This window comes from Sus scrofa, chromosome 13 (genome assembly GCF_000003025.6).
Source record: "Sus scrofa isolate TJ Tabasco breed Duroc chromosome 13, Sscrofa11.1, whole genome shotgun sequence".
Taxonomy (NCBI): Eukaryota; Metazoa; Chordata; class Mammalia; order Artiodactyla; family Suidae; genus Sus; species Sus scrofa.
The window spans coordinates 3,324,898-3,348,757 of NC_010455.5; the positions used below are offsets into that span (position 1 = coordinate 3,324,898).

Below are 23,860 nucleotides of genomic sequence, written 5' to 3' on the forward strand. Positions count from 1 at the left end.
ATGCCCTTCAAAGGCTACTTTCCCTTCCCCATCTCTCTTTCCCTCTCCCCTCCCTGGAAAAAAAAAAAAAAACACAAAAAAAAACCTACTTGTTCGGTTTATTGTACTAACAAGACAATAGATGTGCCACAAGTTGCCATGAATATGGAGTTAGTGAATCCTGACCCACAGCTCCTAGGGGTGGGGTGGTGGTGGGTCAGGGCAGAGGGTTGGATGGAAATACAGGCTTAGATTCGTAGTCTACCAATCAAAACATAACATTGTTTTCCATGTTTATGTTCAAAGACACGTTATTGAATATATATCTTGGATTCATGAACACTGAGCTCCATGGCCAACAGCATTAGAACTTGCCACGCCTGAAGGAGGCTTGTGAAACATGCATTTTTTCCTGTAAGGTTCACCATAGCCAGCACTCCAGTCCTTGGGGGGCATTTTGAACAGCAAAATCACCAAGACAAAGCACACAAGTGCGCAAACATGGCACTAAAAAGAACACAGAAAGGACATTTGCTTATAATATGAGAGCTGAAGAAAGAAGTTAGTGTCACCTGGTTTGGCCTCAGCTGGGGATGTACACATCACTTCACATAACTCAACATTTTGGCCACTCCACATACGTCCACAAAAAACTGAAAATGGCACAGGTGTTCATTCTGAAGTTATCATTAAATTGCAGCAAGTAGGCACATTCACACAGACAAAACCCACTGTACCCTGGAGCTTGCTTCTAGGGGGACCGCATGTGAAGACAACATCACAGAAGTGCTCTCTTCCTCAAGTAATTCGGGGGCAACTAAAGACCCTGGAAGAAATAGAAAACAATAGTTTTCAGGGGTTGCTGTCAGGTAGCAGGGAGGGTGACCCCCAAGAGAGGGGAAGCGAATGAGGGTGTCAGGTAGCAGGGAGGGTGACCCCCAAGAGAAGGGAAGCGAATGAGGGTGTCAGGTAGCAGGGAGGGTGACCCCCAAGAGAGGGGAAGCGAATGAGGGTGTCAGGTAGCAGGGAGGGTGACCCCCAAGAGAGGGGAAGCGAATGAGGTGAGCCCTGAGATTTCCCCAGTGTGTTACCTGGAGACTGTTTCCAGGCTGCACTGCAGGCAGGAGATCCAAGGTGGAGCTGGGGGTGGCCCTGACTTGAAGAGGTGGAGCTGGGAGACTGAGGAGGAGGCCAAGTTGATCAGAGTGTGCAAGGCAGAGCTCTGGGGAGCGGAAAGCTGCACAGAGAGCTCCAGAGATTTGCAAGGATCCCGGGCCTCCAGAGGAGTTTGGATCAGAACATGCTTGTGCAGAGACAACCGGAGGCCAGGGAAAGAACCACTTAAAAGGAGCAGAGGGGAGAATTCTCCGAGCTCACACAGCACGGGGAAGAGTCCTACTCTCACCAGCCAGAGTGGAAAACCTCATCCATCAAGGGGCATCAGACCCAGGGTGCAGAAGGTTCTTGCTTCCGTAGTTGGGGGGAAATAGGACCCTTAGCTAAAGACTACTTAAAGATGGAGCTGTTTCAAAGTGAACTACCTTCCAAAAAAGAGCTCAACAATATTTATAGAAATATAAAAATACCCAATATCCAAAAAGATAAAATTCGCAACATCTAGCATCAAACTAAAAATGACTAGCCATGTAAATAGCCAGTAAAACAGGACCCATGATGAGGAGAAACATGAATAGAAACAGATCGAGAAGTGAAACAGATGGGGAGTTTCCATTGTGGTTCAGCTGGTTAGGAACCTGACTAGTATCCATGAGTGTGGGGGTTTGATCCCTTTCTAGATCAGCGGGTTAAGGATCTGGCATTGCTGTGAGCTGTGGTGTAGGCTGAGGATGCAGCTTGGATCCGGTGTGGCTGTGGCTGTGGCAAAGGCCAGCAGTTGCAGGTCTGATTCAACCCCCAGCCTGGGAACCTCCACATGCTGAGGGTGTGGCCCTAAAGAAAAAAAAAAAGTGACACAGATGAGTATCTTACTCATCAAGGGTTGAGAAGAGCCTAGAGCCACAGAGGAAGCAGGGGAAGAGAACAGAAAATGCCACAACTGGATGGAGGGGCTTCCAACAGGAAAAAGGTAGGTCAGGGAGGCCTCACTGAATAGGCAACACTGGAGTCAACATCAAAGTGGAGAGATGAGCCACAAGGCTGGGTTTCTGGGGAGAGAGAAGTGGAGGGGAGGCCAGGTAAACGCCCCGAAGTGGGAAGGCTGGCGAGTTTGAGGCCAAAGTTACTGGAGAAGATAAAGAAGGTGCCCCCTTAGTTCTCTGAAAGTCTCCTGGAATAAGAATTTCTACCCCATCAGTGTCATTAACCTCCAGATGCCCCTACCTTCTTTTTTTTATTGTTGTTTTTTTAGGGCTGAAACAATGACATATGGAAATACCCAGGCTGAGGGTTGAACCAGGCTGCAGCTGCTGGCCTACACCACGGCCACAGCAATGCAGGATCCAAGCCATGTCTGTGACTTACACCACAGCTGAAAGCAATGCCAGATCCTTAACCCTCTGAGTGAGGCCAGGGATTGAACCTGTGTCCTCATGGATACTAGCCAGGTTCATTACCACTGAGCCACGATGGGAATTCCAGATGCCCCTACATTCTAAACTGCATCTCCTGGAATGCCTGTCTCTTGAATCTAGAAGTCACCCAACCCCCACCCCCAGGACACTCTGAGGTAAGATTTGGAAAATGCGGTCCAATCCGGCAGTTCCTTTGTGCTGTCTGTTCGGCACTGGGCTGGGCTGTGGAGAATGGTCTCTTAGGATGCACTTTTTCACCTCTGAATCTAAGTGGCTTCAAGGAAAACAGTTGTGAATGCACACAAGGACAAGTGCAGACACACACACACACACACACACACGAACACACACTCTGGAAGCAACAACTGAGTCCAAAGGAAAAACTGTTTTTGTTATTTTCCAGATGTTTAGGCTCACAATCTAAAATCAACATCAATGTGAACTATTGCCTTTGGAATGGATAAGCAATGAAATTCTTCTGTATAGCACTGGGAACTACATCTAGTCACTTATGATGGAGCGTGATGGAGGATAATGTGAGAAAAAGAATGTATAAATGTATGTGTGACTGGGTCACTTTGCTGTACAGCAAAAAATTGACAGAATACTGTAAACCAACTATAACAGAAAAAATAAAAATCATTAAAAAAGTCTTGCTAAATTGAAAAAAGAAATAAATAAAATCAACATCAAATCAGAAACAACATCAATTGATTTCAAGTGCAGTGGCAGCCCTCCCCACCCCACAGCTTCCTGATGGCCTGGCTGCACTACAGCCATCAGAAGAGTCATGTCTCACGGTGAAGCTCGCCACCCCCCTTCATCAACCTGATCCACTAGGCGCCAGAGGACTCTGAGCAAGCTGGCTCCCTTCCCTTCTCCTGTCCACATCACTCCCTCTGGGATCTTCAAACACTATCTATGTGCCACTGCATCCGACTTTACATCTTCAGGCCAGACCTACCCCTGACCCCCAGCTATCATATACCCCCATGTATCCGTATGTCCAGCTGCCCACCCTTCCCTTCCCCTTGGCTGCCCAAACGCCATCTCCAACAGGGCATGCCCCGACTGAGCTTCTGTTTTGCCCCTGCTCCCTGCTTTCCCCATCTTCGTTGCTGGCAGCTCAGCTCTTCCTACTGCTTAGACCACAACCTTGTAATCTTCCTTGACTCATCTCTCTCTCACTCTGGGTGTCAATTCCTAACAAATCCTATAGGTTCTTCCTTAAAATCCATCAGAGGCTGAGTGCTCCTGCCCACCTCCCATGATGTCCTTACCATGTCTCACCCGCCCCATGGGCCTCCCTGCTTCTGCCCTGTTCTCCCCCACGGTCTAATCTCAACACAGAAGCCAGAGTGATCCAGTTAAAATCCAAGTCGATTGTGTCTGTTGTGTGCTTACAACACTCCAAGGGCTTCCACCTGACTCAGAGGAAAAGCCAGAATCCCTAAAATGCCCTGCAAGGTCCCCCGTCACTCCCCCCTCTTACTGTTCTTGTTTCACTCCTACTGTTCCCACTCTGTTCCAGCCACACTGGCCCTCTGCAGGCCCGCAAAAGGCCAGGCAAAAATCTCACCTCAGGACATTTGTACTTGCTGTCCTCTCTGTCCCCAGTTCTCTCCATACTGTACTGCTTGTCTTCCTTACACAAATGCTTCTGGGAACACTTGCTCACAGTGTCAACTGTCAACCCCTAACCCAAGCTCCCCAGCTTCCTTCCCTGCTTTATTTTCCTCCTTAGCTTTTATCACCATCTGTCCCCACTGTATATTTTATTTATTTATTTTTATAATTTCTTTCTTTTCTTTCTTTTTGCTTTTTAGGACCACATCTATGGCATGTGGAAGTTCCCAGGCTAGGGGTCCAATCGGAGCTGTAGCCGATGGCCTACACCACAGGCACAGCAACACAGGATCCCAGCTGAGCTGCGTCTTTGACCCACACCACAGCTCACGGCAACTCCAGATCCTCAACCCACCCGCGAGGCCAGGGATCGAACCCGTAACCTCGTGGTTCCTAGTCAGATTTGTTTCCCTACGCCACGCCGGGAACTCCCCCTGCCCAGGATAGATTTAACACATAGCGGCCGCGCATTAATATTTCTCGGTTGAATGAAGGAAGTTTACAGTCGAAGGAGAGGGCCCCTCCTCTTCTGTCGTCCCCCGCCCCTCCCCCCATTGGCTCAGAGGCCGGTACAGAGCTGGCATTCGGATGCTCCTGTGGGTAGGAGGGGCTTGTTGCAAGAGCGTTTCCCCAAGCACCCCTCCTTTTCAGAAGGGTGAGGACCGGGGTGGGGGGTGGGGAGGGAAGAAAGGGGAACCCCAGCCAGCAGCTTGGGAGGCTGAGCATGCAAAGAGCCAACCAGCTACCTGAATTTCCACTACCCGTACTGCCTTTCTGAAATCAGGAGGGGATACTCTTTCCTGCCCTTTTGGGTGGGGAAAGAAGCCTCGCTGTGGAATAGATTCAAATCAGAACTCCTCGGATGCTCCTGTTGGGTTTGGTCCTAGCAGTGACGGCGTTTGTTTTCCCCGTAGTCGCCTTCCTGGGGTTGCGCAAAGCCTAGGAACAGGGAGGGCATTAGGACCGGGAGCGAGGCGAGCGCACGCCCGCCCGCGTCTGGCAGAGCCTCGCAGCCGGCTGTATGAGGAGCTCTGTGTGAAAGGAAATCAGGCGCTACTTGCCGGCTCCACATCTGTTGAACCGACCTGACTTGAAGGGTCCAAAGGAGGACAGCTGTCAGCTCTGCGGGACTGAGGACCCATCAGCTCCCCTCATACATCTTATAGCCACCTGACCACGCATACAAGGGGGAAAACGAAACACGTGGGACTAGACCCCTGAGCAAAATGAAATCATTATTTTTCCCCCCAAAAGGAAAGGGGCATCAAAGGGGGGCAAACAGTTCAATTTGAAGTCCCTGTGAATGGTCTTTCGGAAGGCAATTGACATTTGCTCAGAGAGCATTTGTGGTGGGATTGAGTCCGCGGCTTTCTCGGCTTTCTGGTTGTAAGTGGAAGCCGGTCTTACGCTGCCGGCAGATGTCAGTCGGGACGGGAGAAGGAGCAGATTAAGTGACTGGCAAAAACAAACAAACAAACTTCCAGGTAGACCCAGGAAGCCAGGTTCTGCTGCCAGCTTGAAGGAACCTGGAGCAGGAGGCGAAAGTGAACTTGAACATGACTTGTTGCATTTGGCAAGTTCCAGCAACATGTTCGTAAGGAAGCGAGGCAGGCACGGACCCTGCAGACTGCAGTTCCTGCTGCTCCTCCTGATGCTGGGATGCACGCTGCTGATGCTGGAGGTGCTGCACCCTCCCCCGCACGCCCGGCCCCCGGTTGTCACGGCCCAGGTCGCCGAACGCAGCCCCGAAGCCGGGTACCGCCTGAACTTTGGGGAATCTCAGGAGTGGGTGCTGGAGTCCGAGGATGAGGACCAAGAGTACGGCCCCCTGGAGGGCCTGCCACCCTTTATCTCCCTGAGGGAGGATCAGCTCTTGGTGGCCGTGGCCTCGCACAGGGCCAGAAGGAACCAGAGCCAGGGCAGGAGAGGTGGCAGCTACAGGCTCATCAAGCAGCCGAGCAGGAGGCAGGACGAGGAGGTCCGGGAGAGGGACTGGGGGGCTGAGGAGGAGGATGGGGAGGCATCTGAAGAGGAGCTGACCCTACGAGGCCTGGAGGAGGCGCTCAGTGCCCGCATCCCCCTGCAGAGGGCGCTGCCTGAGGTACGGCATCCGCTGTAAGTAAGGCCCTTGCTTCCTCTTTTTCGGTGCTGGAGAGCAGCCGGCAAAGTCCGGCTGAAGCCTTGCAGAACTCTGACTCCATTGTCTCAGGGCAGCGCTTCCCCAGGTGTGGTCCCTGGACCAGCAGCCGCGGCATCGCTTGGGGACTTGTTAGAGATGCTGAGGCAGAAATCCTGGGTGGGGTCCAGCGATCTGTCTCTAACCAGCCCTGCTGATTGATGAAAACCACTGTCCCAGAGACAGAAAGGAGGAGCCCCTCCTTGTCCCCTCTCTTACCCGTCCTGGGTTCTAGTCCTTCTGTCTCTGGATTGTCACGTCAAATTGCTTTATCTCTGTAATGTAGAGGGGGCTGGGAGGGGATGTTCTCCAAGACACTTCTAGTTGTAATACTGACTCCAGCATATGTTGATCTTTTGAAGGTTGTGCTTTTTTTTGTTTGTTTGTTTGTTTGTTTTTGTTTTCGGATGAAAAGAATAGTCACAGCTAACAGTTATGTGGCTCTTGCCGTGTACCTGGCTTTAATCAAAGAACTTTTCATGTATTAACTCATAAGTCCTTACAGCTCTGCAGGATGGTGCTAGCACTATCATTATGCCTATCTTATAGGTATGAAAATAAGGCACAGAGAGGCCAAGTGACTTGCCCATAGTCACACAGCTAGTAGGTACCGAAGTAAGCATTCACTCCAATCTGCCTGAACCCCCTCCTTTATGACCCCCTCTATGACCTCCACTAGACTAAGGGGACTGTTCCAGGACCCAGGAGCTAGAATACCGAGCTGATGCAGCCTGACCTGGCAGAGTGGCCCTACCCCCAGAAGGCAAGCTGGGAAGTATGATGACCTGCAGGCTGTGCCCAGGAAAATGGTGGGCTCATCCTGGAAACCCCCTGCCTTCCCCATCATCACCATGGCTGGCCCAGAAGAGAGGTCTAGGCACCAGCCTCCAGGGACAAGGCAGCCAGATAGTTGGGTGGTCTAGGTCCCTCCCTTAAAAGCACTGCTCTTCCCAGAGCCAAAGAGTTCCTGGAAAGCAAACCCACCCTCCACCCCTCTGGGTGGGAGGATCAGGCTAGAACAGCAGTTGGGAGCAGGACCACATATCCCTCAGGTCCCTGGTGGGGTCCCTCTGAGCCTAGTCACTCAGCCCCTCTTTGTCAGGGATATGGAGAGGCAGTCACAGGAAGGGGTAGCCTCCTTAGACTGTGTACTGTGGTCACAGCCCTGCTGTTCCAACTCCAGGTCTTGGCTGAAACAGCTCTTTTCAGGAAACTCCCAGAGCCAGCCAGGCCCACCCCATTGCAGTTTTGTGCTCTCCACAGCCTTAATTCATAATACTCACTACGACTGAGGCTAAATGGTCATTGTTGTGTTGGTTTATTCTGTGCCTGCTTCCCTTGACCTACAGTGAACCCATCATCTCAACTGGCGGTAAAAAAATGATTGCTGAATGAATGAATAGATCATTTTCCAATTCTTTTGATACATCTTTTCATTGGCCTAGAGCAAGAATGTCTTGCCAATTGGAAACACTGCCTCCATCAGAAAGTCTCTGGCTCCCAAAGCTGTGAATGTATGTGTGTATGCATGCATGTGTGTGAATTGCATAAGCCATGGGTGCTTTGTATTGTGCTTGTATTCAGTGGATGCTGTGCATATGTGTTGTGTGTAGTGTATTAGTGTGCCTGGTGCCTAGGTATGCTGTGGTGCTGGTTGTGTGGTGTGTTGTCACATGTGCATGTGTGTCCTCGATGTGTTAATATTCATGTATGTGTGCATTGAGATTGCATGGCTTGTGCATGTATCGTATGTGTTGTGTACGTGGCATAATGCCTGTGTGTTGTGATGTGGTGCCTGGGTTGCCTGCTTTTGTTTTTGTTTTTTTTTTGGTGGCACATGTGTGCATGCAGACTGCGACTGTGCTGCATGTGTATATGTGCTTGTGTGTATGGTGTCTTATCCATGCATTTTGTGAGTGGTGTGAAGTGCATGGGTGTATTATGTGCGTTGTGCACGTGGTGTGATGTGCACCCCATACTGTGCTTGTGTGCATGTGTGTGTGTTGTGATGTACAGCTTCTTTGGCATGTTTGTGCGACCCATGTGCACATGTATTTGGTGTGCGTTGCACACGTGCATCGTGTGAGTGTGCTGCATGTGTGTTGTGGTATATGAGTACATTTACAAGTATGCTGTGTTATGCTTGTGGCACGAAGCGCATATGTGGGTATATTTGTTGTGTGTGTGATGTGCACGTGTGCAGGTGTGTGTATGTGCGCACCACATTGGTAGGTGCCTCTCCCAGCCGGGGTGACCAACTCAGCTCAGTTCCTGGCTGGAAACCCCTTGGTCCAGGTAAACGGGGCCAGTTGGTCTCCCCGCCCCCAGCTTGGCTCTGTATGGAGGTATGCGGCTCCCTCTGCTGGCCAAAGTCTGTCACTGCATCCTGTGTTGCCCAGCCCTGGACCCCAGGAACCCCCTTCCAAGAACGCAGCAGGCACCAGCATTGCCCTTTCCTGGCACTGCTCCAGGATGCACAAGAGATTCTGTGAAAAGTAATGCAAAAACACCCCCAGCCCTCCTTCCAGGGTGTCAGGACATTTCTGGTGGTGCTGAGTGGAGGGGATAAACATGTAGATGGATTAAAGAGAAGAGCAGGATAGAGCCGAGGACTAGGATTGACTCAGCCCTTCAAAGCTGCTGTCAAAAAGGAGTGTGGAGAGGAACAAGCCTTGCCCATTCAGCCTCTAGTGTCATTGGCAGCTTTCGGTGCTCTTCCTGGCCATCTCTCCATCATCCTGGCATATGGTGTAGGGAGACGGAGGGCTAGGAGCAAAGAGGCTTCCGATTGAGAAAGTGCTTTGTGATCTCTATGTCTGTCTGTCTGTCCATCCCAGCAGTGACTCTCAGGCTTGAGTGTGCATCACTACGCCTAGAGCTCTCATTAAAACGCGGAGTCCTGGTCTCCACTCCTCTCCTTTCTGACTCAGAAGGTCTTGGGTGGGGCCCAAGGATTGATTTCTCCAAGTTTCTGGGTGATGCTGATAGTGCTGGTCTGAAGACACTCTCTATGCCTGTTTGCAGAGAGCATGCTTCTCAAATTTCATCGTGAATGCAAATCTGCTAGGCATCTTGTGAAAATGCAGAGTATGATGTAGTTAGCCAGGGGTGCAGCCCAAGATGCCACATTTCTATCAGGCTCCCAGCTGGTACCAGCACTGCTGGTCCACAGACCTCATGTTTGAGCAACAAGGGGCTACATCACTGTTTCCTCAAAGTATGTGCATATCAGATTCCTGCATGTGCTTGTTTCCGACCCCATCACTAGATACTCTGTAGTTCTGAATTGGAGCCCAGCAATCTGACTTTTTAAAAGCTGAAGCTAAACAATTTGGGGAACAACTGGTAGAGATGGTGAGTGGAGAGGTAGTGGGGCTCTGGAAGTTTCCATGGAGGAGGTAGTTCTGGGATTGAAAAATAGAGGCAGAAAGGAACATAGTCCCTTCATGGCGCAGGGTTTTGTACTTAAGCACAAATGTCAGTGAAGCCATAGCTGGCTGTATGCTCCCTGCTTGTGCCAACTTGTATTTCCTGTTTGACCTGTGTTTCCCTGGTTTGTATGCCTGCAACTATGACTAAATCATATACCCGTAGAGCAGTGGACCCCGAGTTGAATTCTGACTCCACCCCTTCCTGTGTGATCTTGTGCAATCACTCAACCTCACTGAGCCTCAGTTTCCCCAACTGTAAAATGGCAACGATAACACCTTTGCAGAAAGCTGCAGATAAAAGAAGACGAAATGTCTGCCGATCCCCCCAGTGTTCAAATCCAAACAGAAGATGCTCTTAACGTGTTCTCGAGTATAGGACCTGAGGGTGAGTTGGAAAGAGAGAGGAAGGTTGAGGTGGGCAGTGCACATGACGTCATTGTCCTTTCTCTGATCCATGAGTTGTTTCCTGCCCCCTCGGGCTGCTCAAGCATCACAAACTAGGAGGCACATTGGAATTATCTGGAAGTCTTAAAAACAACTCCTATTGGGGTTCTCCTGGTAGGGATTCTTATTTAGTTGGTCTGGACTGAGGCCTGAGTGTCCCTGGGTAGTTCCAATGGGCAGCTGGGGCTAAGAACCAGGCAGCTGAGGCTGAGATCCAGGGCTGCAAGGTACCAGGCGTTTCCCCGTTTCCTTTCCCCATCTTCTTCTTTGCTTCCTCCACTCCTTGCCCCAGAGGCCACTGTGGGAGCAGCTTTGTTGTCAAGGAGGAGGGTATGTTATAGTCCACATGGTCAGGTCAGTTCCTGCCAGGTATCAGCCCCTCAGGATGGCTTTGGCACCTGGGCTGAAAAGAACAAAGAGGCAGCTGAAACAGCATCAATAAATCTAAGCCAGCGGGCTCACCCCTGGGGTGGGGCTGGAGGTTAGGAAGGGGAGAGAGCAGGGGCAGGAATAGCCTGGGGCAGAGAGGGAAAGCCACACAGTATGTCTGGGGCCTGGCTGGCCGGGTAACAAAGGGGACCCATAACACCAAGCTTTCAGCCCTCAAGTCCAGCATCACCATGGCTGGGGACAGTGCCTCCTCTGGACTCCAACCTGGATCCGGCCCCCACAGTGTGGCTGTGGTGGAGACTGTGCTTAATGTGACCCTGAGATAGAATGGGCTTATGGCGCTCAGTGGGGAGAGTTCTTGCCTTGTGCTCTGGGCTAGCCTCAGGGATTAGACACAGGTTGTTCACCTGCATCATATCTTTTTTTTGTTTGTTTTGTTTGTTTTTTGTTTTTTTAGAAATTTTACATTTTTCAAGTACTTTTATTTTTATTTATTTATTTATTTCTTTTTTGTCTTTTTGCCATTTCTCGGGCCGCTCCTGCGGCATATGGAGGTTCCCAGGCTAGGGGTCCAATCGGAGCTGTAGCCACCAGCCTACGCCAGAGCCACAGCAGCTCGGGATCTGAGCCGCGTCTGCAACCTACACCACAGCTCACAGCAACGCCAGATCGTTAACCCACTGAGCAAGGGCAGGGACCGAACCCGCAACCTCATGGTTCCTAGTCAGATTCGTTAACCACTGCGCCACGACGGGAACTCTCATCATATCTTTTTAAATCACCAGTGTTACTTACCCTAGTGGCACTCAAGGTGTGGGTCTCACACCTGCCACATCAGAAAGGCAGAGTCTCAGGCCCACTCAGCACTACTGCTTGAAAAATCTCTATTTGTAACAAAATTCCCAGACAATTTACATTCGTGTTAAAGTTTGAGTAACACTGATGAGGTCTCAGGGTCACAGCCCTGCACCCAAGAGTCAACTCCAAGGTTTTAAAACTCCTCATACCCAAGCTTCTCCCCACAGACCAACCAAGTACATTCAACCCTGAGTGATTCTCATATGCAAGCAGGACAGGAACTAGAGCCTCTTAGGGGGAAAAGAACAGATGCTCGTGTGACTGCAGGTGGCAGGGTTACTGCAAGTCTGCCCAGGAAGCAAGGAGCAGAGAAGATGCAGGAGGTGCAGGAGGGTGATGGGAAGGGGACTCACAAGCCATTGTGCTCCTGGGACTGTGCCTTCCTGACAGCCTCCAGCAGCAGGGGTCCTGGCACCCGCTCTTGTTTAATTTACCTTCCGATGTCCTCCCACCAACTACCACTGTCCTCTCCTTAAGCTGTCGTCCAGGGACCAGTGGCATCAGCATCACTGGGAGCTCACTCACCAGAGACAAAGATTCTTAGCTCCCACGCCAGACCTTCTGGGTCCAAATCTGCATTTGGGGAGATGCCGGGTGATGTGGGTGCATGTTAATACCTGAAAAGCACTAGGCTTCTTCTACCTTATTGTCCGTTCTGTGACCTGCTACCAGCTGCTATACTCTCACTGTGTGTCTGAATAGCACTGTGAGATAGTTGACCTGGAAGAATCACCTGGCCACAGTCTGGGGGAGGCTGTCCCTGTTAGGAGAGCTATTACACCAAGAGGCTTCACAGGCCCAGGTCAGTGTTCAGACCAGCAACTCCCAGTTGATACCCATCTTTTGTCCAGGGCTAGGAAGCCAGGATCAGAGCAAAGCCAAGGACTCCTGGAGCCCCTCAGAAGGAGGCTGGGAGACTCCTGAGGACCCCCACAAAGCGAAAGGGACTGCATGTACCTTGCATGACTTGTCTACACTCTGGGGAAGGACAGGCTGGCAGCCTCAGCCTCATCTGTAGGCTCCGTCCCTTCCATACTTCGCTTTCATTCATAAGTTCTTTGTCCATCCTTCTAAGGCATTACCCTAGGCCTGGCCTGGAAATTGAGGTCCCCAAGATGAGCCCCACCAATTACATGCGAGATGGGCTGGACATTGGGGATTTTTACAGAATGCAAGAGGTTGGTATTATTCTCCTGTTTCTACAGACAACCAGCCAGACACCTTTTGAGAGCAAGAACAGTGTGTACCATCGTTCACTGAATAAATATTTGCTTAGCAATTTTTTTTTTTTTTTTTTTTTTTTTTTTTTTTTTTTTTGCTTTTGGATGCACCTGTGGCATATGTAAGTTCTCAGGCTAGCAGTCAAATTGGAGCTACAGCTGCCAGCCTACGCCACAGCCACAGCAACTCAGGATCCAAGCCATGCAGCCTACACTGCTGCTCACAGCAACGCCAGATCCCTGACCCACGGAGCAACTCCAGGAATCAAAATTCACATCCTCATAGATACTAGTTGGATTCATTTCTGCTGCACCACAATGGGAACTCCCTGCTTAGCAACTATGAAAGGTGAGAAAGTGGAGTAATTCCCAGCCCCACCCCGAAGGAGCTCCAGACTGGCAACCAGCATCAGTGGGCTCAGGGCTGAGACAGGGAAGCCCACCTCAGCGGGGAACCCCTGCGGATTGGTAGGAACAGGGGGCAGTAACTCCCAAACAGCTTTAGAAAACCTGGCAGAAACCTTTCCACTCTGGCCAGGCACAGGAAGGGCAGGGGAAGGTTGGCGTCACAGCCAGGCCATCTGGTGAACGGCTGTGACTCATCTTCCTCAGGATCATCCTCCAAAGGTGTAGTCTGAGGTCATGGGTGACCCTGGAGCTGCACGAAGTGAGGGCGGGCATCTGTGTGTAAACACAGACCCAGGCTCTCCTGATGTGGGACCGTGAAGACAAAAATTTCACATTCATTGAGTTTTTCTCTTGGGCCAGAAGGAGCCGTCTTCATCCAGGCAGCACCCCTGGGCTGGAGAAAGGGCTCAGTCTCCGAGTACTGGCCAGTGTTGGCCAGTCAGGGGATATTAATAGCAGAGCCAGGATGCGAAGCCACGTTGATTTGATTCCAAAGTCCTTGGTCCTTCCTTTCCCCTTCGTGCCGCACAGAAGATGGATAAATGAGATTGGGGTGGGCTTTTACAAACCTGTGTGATGTGTACAAACTGACAATATATAGTTGAAGGACAAAGAAAGTGGCCCCTTATTTAATAATAAAAAAGTGACTTTGGAGTTCTTCTTGTGGCTCAGTGGGTTAAAAACCCGACTAGTATCCATGAGGATGCAGGTTTGATCCTTGGCCTTGCTCAGTGGGTTAAGGATCCAGCCTACAAGCTATGGTATATGTCGCAGATGCAGCTCAGATCTGGTCTGGCTGTGGCAGCTCTGATTCCACCCCTAGCCCAGGAACTTTCATATGCTGCAGGTGTGCACCCCTCCACCCACCCCCCGAAAAATAACAACCACAACGTGATTTCTTCACAGGGATCCTTTTTGGAATGCTTGGTCATATTTGGGCACTGCTTCACAACAACCAAGAGCCCTTTCTCTGCCCTGCCTCATCCACCCCCCCAGCAAAGCCCTAGTACAGACAGAGCAGGAAGAAGAGCCCCTGTGTGAGCTGCTGAGCTTTGGCTCTCTTGTTTGCTTTCTTTATTCCCCCAAATGATTTGAAGATACACCATGAAACAGAAAATTGCTATTAATATCATGTATTGTCAAGATAAAGGGAGGTGTACTTGAGAATACCTTTCCTTCTGTTCCTGGAACACACCAAGCCCCTTCCCACCTCCAAGTCCCAGCAGAGCCTGTGACACCAGCCAGGAACACTGTTCCGCACCCACACACCTTCTCTGACTGTGTTCCACCCACCATCGGTCCCGGTTTCCGTTGTTGAATTATTCCTAGGTTTTCTGTTTAATGGGTTATATCTCCAGGGCATCAGAGACTATCTGAATTTGGGTTCCCCCAAAGCAGACTCTGAGATGAGGATCTGTTTTGTAGGTGATGCCAGGGAGCCCTGCTAAGGGGCTGGGAGGGTGGGCAGGGGGTAGGAGATAGCCAATGAAAGGCGTGTTTTCAGGCAGTTACCTCTGAGAGGAGAGGGAGTTCAGCACTAAGCGATTCTGGGTGGAGCACACGTCTCCTGCGGAGGGTTCTGGGAGACGGGGTGGAGCAAGCATGTCATTGAAAGTCCGTTGCTGAATGTTAATTCACCAGCTCTTTTCAGTCACTGGCTTAGGGCAGCTCACTGGGATAGGTGGGATTTTACTCCCCAGCTCTTCAGCTACTGGTGCTTAGGAAGACCATCAGCAGTCAGAGAAAACCCTCGGACAGCTGGAAGTCAGGCTGTGCTGTATTATATAGTATCCCCCACGGGGCTATGGGCAGGAGCATCACAGATTCTGCTTCAAGGGTTTTTCACTAATTCATCTTCCGGTCCTGACGCACAGCAGGCTTCAGGCAGTCAGTTTAATGACCGGGTGGACAGATGGAAGGCCAGGATCAAAGAGAAAATGAAAATGAAAATAGGCAATCCGTGACTAAATAGCCTATTTCCTTACTTTGAACTTCCTGGCAACCAAAGTGAAAAGGGAAACATGATAAATATTGTGATCCTTGTTGTTCAAAAAAAGGACACATATTAGGTCCTCAGAGGAAGAGAAGCGTTCGTAGTACCACTGTCTGACAGGAATTTCCCTCCAGATGCATTGAGAGGACAGAAATTGGTGGAGGAGACAACCCCCCCACGGTGTTACAGAGCCTGTAACAGAAAGAGGCCAGTTCCTCGGGAAAGCAGGGCAGTGTCATGCCCTGAGGGGATGAACTTCAGTCCCTATAAAACCGCACCAAGGGAATCCCTTATGGCTTATGCAGGCTTCTCTGTCCCCAAACTCCTCTCCTATCTGACTGGAAATAAAACAAGTTCCCAAGTAGTATTTGCAGGCTTTTCTGCACCCGCTGAGTTCACTGAGGCAAGATTTCTTTTCACAGCCACTGGAAGCCTCGGTTCTAAGACTCCCGGATTTGCCAACACTTGTGACCACAAAAGAAATGGAGAAAACACAAGGAAATTTTGAACTCGTTTGTGAGCAAATCTGAGGGCAGAGTGGAGGTTCTCAAAGTTGGGTGGATTTGCAGGAGCTTCCGAGGCCCGAGGAGAGAAGAGGGGGTTTGCGTGGGGTAGGGGAGGATAAAGGCAATCAGAGAACTGAGCTGAGGCTGTCGCATGCACTGGGGACTCTCAGTTACCTTCCTTAAATTTCAGGGGAACTTCGGATGTGTGATTTGAACAGCCCTGCAATCAAGCTGTAAAAGTTCATGTAAAGTTCATTACTGTATTCATCTCAGGGATGCTTCTAAGGACCCAGTCATCCTAATTAAGGATTTCTTTCTAAAATCTATAGAAATTTCTTTTAGAAGTTCTTGTTAGGTACAAAAACTGGTAAAATCTAAATAAGGTCTGTATTTGAGTTAATAGTATTGAATGATGTCAAATTTCTGGTTTTGATCATTGTGGATGCTTAAGGTATTATCACTAAGTGAAGCTGGGTAAAGATAACACAGGAACTCTCTGTGCTATTTTTGCAACTTCTTATGAGTCAAAAGATTTCAAATTAAAGTTATAAATCATAAAAAAAAAGGACTGGGAAGAATGTTGCTTCCTTAAAATATCTGGTATGTAACTTTTCTAATGGTTTGATAATTCTGTTCCAGAATAAACCTCCCATTCTACTTTGGCTACTATGAAGCTCAGAGTCAAATTTTAAATTCTCTCTGGAAATAGCAAGGCCTTTTTCACCTGTATAGGTATTTTCTTTCTCCAAATGTTGGTTTTCTACTTAACTAAAGAAAAATGCATAACCTAAAAGTTGCGAATTATGTTTTATTGGGGGAAACTACTATGCACCTTGTCCTAAATATTTAAGCCTCACGGCATCTCTAAGGAGTTGATAATACGGTCATTCATTTCCATTTTATAGATTAGGACAGTTGTCTGCTGAAAATGGAGGTAACATCTCTCAACTGCTATGAGAGAGGCCTGGGTTAAACCTTGTAAAGAAGCTCTTGGGATTTGAGGCCTGGGAGATAGCGGACAGCACGATTGTGAGGATGTATTGGGTTCTCTTTCTGCGTGGAAATTCTGAGGAAACCCAGAGAGAGCCATTGAGTTGGAAAGAGAGCCATGGGCTGGAGTGGCCTCAGCCAGGGCCTTCTCTTCCCCACGGCACCCTGCTTCTCTTCTGCAACAGGTGTCTGCAGCAGCATCCTGAGGACAGCCTGCCCACAGCCAGCGTCATCCTCTGTTTCCATGACGAGGCCTGGTCCACCCTCCTGAGAACCGTGCACAGCATCCTGGACACAGCGTCCAGGGCCTTCCTGAAGGAGATCATCCTGGTGGACGACCTCAGCCAGCAAGGTGGCCCTGGGTTTTCTTCAGGCTCTGGTGGTTGGGCCTGGACTGGGGGTGGGTTTCCCATGAAAAGACTGGGGTTTGGGACCTGTGTGGGCAAGGTCCTCTGAGGTAGAGCTGCAGATGGGGATTCAGGCACAGGTAACTCATTAGGGAAGAGCCCCAGGAGGGCACTGCTTTGCTGTGAAAACCAACAGATGCTGGTTGAATCCACAGATGCGGAACCTGCTGACTGCACTGCTCTTTTATACAGGGGACTGGAGCATCTGCAGATTTTTGCATTTGCGAATGGGTCCTGGAACCAATCCCCTCACCCTGATACTGAGGATCAACTGTACATGGTTCTTCCCATCTCCGATAGTTTGCTCACCTGGGTGCATGCACACATGTGCATACAGCCAACTTTTCTGCTCTTGAATATGAAACCTAATGACCCTCTCTCATCCTGTATCCTCTATAGGACTATCCTTCCTAGAAGAATGGTTAGACTCTTGGTCTCAATTTTCCACCTCCCTTTCTCTCTTCAACTTACTGCCTTGCCCACCTACTCCCACCCATGCAAGGAGACCACTTTGGCCAGTGCCACTAATGACCTACTGGTGGCCACATATAAGGGACCCTCTGTCTTTGATTTCCTTGACCACTGTGTCCTAGGTTGGGTACCCTGGAAGCAAAGCCTGAGAATGGGATTCATATGCCTGTGTTTGGGGGTGGTGCCCTCAGTGGAACATTGTAGGGGAGTGTGGTGTGGGGGTGCCCTCAGGGGAACATGGTAGGAGAGTGGGGAAAACAGCTGAGCAAAGATCTATTAGATGAAGTTCAGCCACAGCCTGATCCCAGGGAGATCTCTACAGTGTAAACCATACCTCAGAATCTGTCTTGCCTTGAAGCAAGGGAGCGGGCTTGGTACCCCAGCAATAGTCAGTCGCTGACTCTGGGCACCTGGGGTGGGGGTGGACATTCTGCATGACACTCTGCTGCTTGCAGGAGGGGCGGTTCCAACACCCAAGGGCACATCTCCGCAGAAGGATGCAGACTGCAGTGAGAAGCGAACCCACAGCAGCTGGGCACATACAAACCAAACCAGCCCAGTAAAAGTGATGCCAGGGTATCTGAGTAGGGCATGAGCGGTAGCTGCTTCAACCTCGCTGCTGTGTTTAGAGAATGTGAGCGAGTTCTACCCTCTCCTGGTTTCATGACGCCATTTCTCCTCTTTTTAACTGGAGAGAATCCTGACCCATGGAAACTAAGGAAGCAACTCACATCTTAGCAACAACCACACTGTACTGTATATGATGCTTGGGGTCCTGGGGCTCCCCACGGCTCGCAAGAGCCCTGTTGGCAGTGATTCTCGTGATGGTCATTTCAGCTCGCGGGTTGTGGCCACTGGGACCCCACTGACTGCAACCCTGTGATTCCAGGACAACTCAAGTCAGCGCTCGGCGAATATGTGGCCCGGCTGGAGAGGGTGAAATTGCTCAGGAGCAACAGGAGGCTGGGCACCGCCCGGGCCCGGATGCTGGGGGCTGCCAGGGCCACCGGGGATGTGCTGGTCTTCATGGACGCCCACTGCGAGTGCCACCCGGGCTGGCTAGAGCCCCTTTTGGGCAGAATAGCTGGCGACAGGTAACTCATCCCCGGGGACTGAGGACGATACGGTCATCCACAGCCTTGGCCACTCACAGGACACCCACCCTCCAGTGAAAAACACCTGAGCGTCCACAATCCGAGTGATGTGTTCCTTTGGGTCTTTCAGATGTTTGAACCCTCTAAGACGTGTAAGGAAGGCTCAGCGGGTTATGGATCCGGCATTGTCACTGCTGTGGTGCGGGTTCAAATCCTTGGCCTGGGAACTTCCACATGCCATGGATGCAGCCAAAAAGGGGCGGGGTGGGGGGACAGTGTAGGGAGGTAGAGTTAGAAGAGAGGTAAGGATTCTCCGATCCATCTACCTTGTTTTATAGATACAGAAACCAAAGCCTGGAGAGTAGCTTCTGTTAAGTTGCAGATGTGCTGGGAACTTCACTATGCTTATCACTATTTTTGATGAAGAGCAACAGTTTTAATCCAGTTTGTAACATAATCTTGGAGAAAGTCAACTTTGCTGGGCCATAGATGAATCACCCTTAAAAGAAAGCATGAGCCTTTGGGATGGTTCAAGTTCCATCGAGAACTAACATTCTTAGGTTTTTTGGTCAACATAAGGGGTCTCTAGTTTTCCAACCCAGGCCAGCTCTGGGGAATGTGAAGGCATGACACACCCTGTAGCTAAAGATTTAAAATTATGACCATTTCTCTGTCTGTGCCCCATCTTGCTGTCAGGGTCGTTCCATTCATTCAACAGTTTCTAAACATGTTTTGCCAACCATTTCCCCTCAGTTGGAATATCCCACTTGGGAAAACCAACACAGCCTTGGGGGCTCCTGCAGGCCTGTCGCACAGTAGGAGCTCAGTGAGTGATAGTTTTCACTGATGTCCATCCAGGTAGGCCTGACGCCAGAACAAAGCTTATGACTTTGATTCGCCCTCCTACCCACAGTAAATGATGTTGACAGTCTCACTTGGAGCTGGGGATGACCACATATAAGGAAAATATGATAGAGCAGGTTGCGTTCCCCAGATGGAAGAGTTTTCAAGCAACACAAAGGGGACTGTTAATAGTCCGGTGATTGTTTTTGATAAAGAGAGGAAATAAGGCTCAAGTGAAATCAAGAAGGATTAATTTTGTCCAGTTTGATGACACACACCCACTCCTGGTTCACATTTCATAAAAGAAGTAGCTTATATAAATTGGCAGAAGAACTAGGATGGGCAAATTCACAAACCCCATGGCCATCTTAGATTCTGTTCTCAACTCACAGTGACTGTGCAGCTTCAGAGTGGGACCCAAGGCAGGTCCCGCCTCTTCCCCATCTAATTCCCCTCCTGGTGTCACAGACGGGGGGCTCTCAGAGGGGCCTTTAAGATCAGCATTGATTAAAATGAGCCCTTCATGTCTGATTCTCACACTGGCACCATTTTCAAGATCTAGAGCTCTCTCTCACTCCAGACTGGGGACAAAGCCATGGCAATACTCCAGCGTCCTCAGCTGTGATGAAAGGAGGCCCCTGGGAAGTTTTCTAAGGTTGAGAGATGGGGAGTCCTGGAACTTCTGGGCTCTTCCCCTCCCCTCTTTACCAGACTTTCTCCACATACACTCCCCCCCTCTCTCTCTCTCTCTCTCTCACACACACACAGCCTCTGTCCCAGACCCATCATGGCTTGGCCTCTTCTTCATGTCCCCCCCTCCGTGATGTGACCGTCTTTCTGTGACCTCACACCTCACCCACAACTCCCTGTGCACCTCTTGGCTCTGGGCCCCAGCGCTGGGCTTACAGGCCTTGGCAGGGAGGGTCTCTCCCAGGTCTGGGGCCCCATCTCCCTGAACTTCACGTGGTGAGGCTCTGAAGCTGTGGCCTGGGGGAGTGGTCCTGTCACGGTTTGCTCTACCCTCACCTCCAATCCTGGTGACTTTTGTGGCAACTCACTTCATGTAAAGCAAAGCTGTAGAAACCACTGGGCCCAGCTTTTTTTTTTTTTTTTTTTTTTTTTTTTTTTTTTTTTTTTTTGCTTTTTAGGGCTGCACCCACAGCATATGGAAGTTCCCAGGCTAGGAGTGGAATTGGAGCTGTAGCCACCAGCCTATGCCACAGCCATGGCAATGTGGCATCCGAGTCATGTCTGTGACCTACACCACAGCTCATGGAAACACCGGATCCCTAACCCACTGAGTGAGGCCAGGGATTGAACCTGAGTTCTCATGGATACCAGTCAGGTTCGCTACTGCTGAGACACCACAAAAATTCCAAGGGTGCAGCTTCTTATAGTTGCTGCTCTTTGAGAGAGGAAAGGACCCAGGTGCTTCTGAGCCTTAAGAAAGACACATTAAGTTACCAGGTGAGGACCCATTGCCCCCAGAACAGAGGAGGTCTTGAAGGTCTTTCATTTAAAAGGTAGAGGAGGAATAATGAGTAAACAGTGTAATAGACGATAAAGCAACTATTGCAAAGAGTTACAACTTCTTCAAAGCCCTGGTCAGAGAATTCTGGTCTTGGTTTCTGGCCCCAGTTCCCTGTCCCTGCCCACGAAACAGGTCTGCCAAGAACCATATGGCAACTTTTATGAATCTGGCAAAGGAGTCCCTCCCTCATGACCTTTACTCCCATCCCTCAGAAAATGTGTCATCACACACTCATTTTGTTAGAACAGGGCACTTTAATGCTAATTGCCAGAACATTTAGAAATAAATGTGCACATTTACAGTGTCTTTGATATTTGAGGCATTCTCTAGGATTGGGCAGTGCACAACACACACAACTGTACACAGCAGCCCCCAAATTTCTTCAAGAGTGGTTATTTTTAGGGCAGTACTGATTGGTGACTGGTTTCTACATAAAGTAACAAAGATGAAGATAAAGGGTAGCTGTTGTCCCAGCTGCCAGATCTAGTACCCAAACCAAGAAGTAAGAGTCATGGCCAGAGAAAAAGGAAAATTTCCAAGGGGAAAGGGCCAAACTCTCTTAAGGGTGTTCTTGGCTCAAGAGGACCCTATCCTATGCCACACCCCTTGGCATGGCAGAGTCTTAGAAAGGCCAGAGCTAGTTTGGGGGTCGCACGTGAGCAGCAGTAGCTCTGGGAAGAGAGAAGTCAGACCTTTTTCCTTCTCAGTATAAGATGCTTCCCACCAACACCAAGAATTTGCATTAACTTCCAAAATGACTGTATACATCGTAGACCTGGAGGAACAACCAAGCCCGGGAAAAATCAAGAGGGGTGAAATAAACTAGGGTAGATTCTTCCTTAGGGTAAAATGTTTGGCTGATAAGTTTGAGCTGCAGTTAGCTTTTGGCTCTCTGGACAGTGGTCCCTTAGTTGACCTCACATATTTCAGTTAGCCTGTGTTTGTTGATAGCTCCATTGAAATCCAAACACCTGATCTCCTGGAGCTTAGAAAGGCTTAGGGGAGGATTGACCTCATGTCTACCTGAGAGTTAAGTCTCAGTTAACCAGCGACAGGATGATGGAGTGAACACTCTCCTAGCTCCTTTCAAGTCAGACAGGGAAGCTTTGGTATTTTGCTTAAAGTGAATTCCAAGAATGACAGATACATCTGTAGATTGAAACACAAAGCTGAATATAAGACAGTTTTTTTGGTTGTTGTTTGTTTCGCTTTTAAATCATCCTTCTTTGGGCCGCTAGAATGTAGTTACTCCCTAATTCAGCCCTGGTTAGGGAGCCACTATGGTCCTTGGGAATAAAAACCAAAACAGAAAACATCTTTTACTTCATTCACTGACATTTTATTCCTCACCTCTACCCAAAATGTACTCAAAGAGGCTTATGATGAATCACTTATGTATCTGGATAAAAGAGAAGGAAAAGGAGGTTTCAGAAGGGAAAAGATAGTGTTGGAAATCAGGGGTAATGCAGTTATTAGAAGTGAGTTTTACAAGGAGTTCTCTGGTGCTTTAGTGGTTGGGACTCGGCACTTTCGCTGCTGCAGCCCGGATTCAATCCCTGATCTGGGAACTGAGATCCCATTCGAGCTGCTTCGCACGACAGGGGAAAAAAAAAAAAAGTAAGGAAGTGAGCTTTACTTATGACTCTGAAATTCCAGCAAGACAGAGCCAAAAGAAATTTGGTGAATTTTAGGGTGCTCATTTTCTGATGAAAAAGAATATACACCTTTACCAAGAAGGGACACAGCTCAAAGGTCTGGGACAAATTAGGTCTCCATTCTGGTCCTATTCCCATTCTGGAGGTGGTAAAGACTTGATGGGGTTCTTCAGACTTCCACCCCACAGCTTCCTTGGCTCTTGAGGCTGAAATTCCACAAAATGCTTTGCCAGTAGCCAAATCAATCCTATCTGCTCAGCTCATCCTACAGGAAGTGGAGACTTCGGAGAGTGCCCTTCTTTCTTCCTTGCCTTTGCTTCTCAGTTTTCTTAGGCCAATGCAAGGTGCCCCAAAATGGCAGACACCAGAGGGATTAAGTTCCTCTTACCTTCCAGAGGGAACAACGTGAAAAGGGCAGGAAAAGCACATCAAGATCCTTGCTCTAAATATAACTCCCATGACTCTTTACACCAAGACCAGTCACTTAAAGCCACAGATTTAAGCAGATAATTGAGTCCCAGGACCACCCTGGCCCTCTGCACATGGGCTGGGCTGCTGCCAGCCTTGGCTGTCTCCCAGATGGATGGAACTTGATGGGAATGTAAACAGCATGGCTGACATCTGTTTTCCAGGAATCTTACTTAGACTGGTAACTTCCAATCACCCCTGAGCTCAGGCCTGATTGATCCAATGCTCTTTAACCAAATAGGCCCCTCAATCCTTGTGGTACAGATTTTAAAAGGAACTATCATGAGATGGCAGGAAAAAAATATGATTTAGATATTGACCAGGTCACCTACAGCTCCTGGGATACCTGAATGGCTTGTTACCTGTTTCCAACTTGTACCATTTTCCCATCACCCTCTCTGAGGTCACGTAGTCCCAAGCTGTGCCCCCAAATTGGGATAAAATACAATCACCAACAGCAACAGTAAATGAACAAAAAAGCATAGACTCAGGACTTTGATTTGCTGGGAGACACCATGTGCTTATATATACATGCTTTAGCATCAAGGACCTTTCCTGGGCTTGACAATCCTGATTCCTCAAGCCAATCAAGTTGTATGATGCTGGAGTTCCCGTCGTGGCGCAGTGGTTAACGAATCTGACTAGGAACCATGAGGTTTCGGGTTCGGTCCCTGCCCTTGCTCAGTGGGTTAACGATCCAGCATTGCTGTGAGCTGTGGTGTAGGTTGCAGACGCGGCTCGGATCCCGTGTTGCTGTGGCTCTGGTGTGGGCCGGTGGCTAGAGCTCCGATTCGACCACTAGCCTGGGAACCTCCATATGCTGCGGCAGCGGTCCAAGA

At 49.5% G+C, this 23,860-nt stretch overlaps 1 protein-coding gene across 3 annotated transcripts in view; it reads left to right on the forward strand.

The window, feature by feature from the left end:
• Positions 4,927 to 23,860, forward strand: part of GALNT15 (polypeptide N-acetylgalactosaminyltransferase 15) — a 41,271-nt gene continuing 22,337 nt past the window's right edge. The window contains exons 1-3 of one of the 3 annotated variants that reach the window (XM_013981389.2): positions 4,927 to 6,251; positions 16,738 to 16,904; positions 18,320 to 18,524. In XM_013981389.2, the coding sequence (XP_013836843.2) occupies positions 5,725 to 6,251; positions 16,738 to 16,904; positions 18,320 to 18,524 (899 nt within the window). In that variant the 5' untranslated portion in view covers positions 4,927 to 5,724. 3 annotated transcript variants of the gene reach the window in all.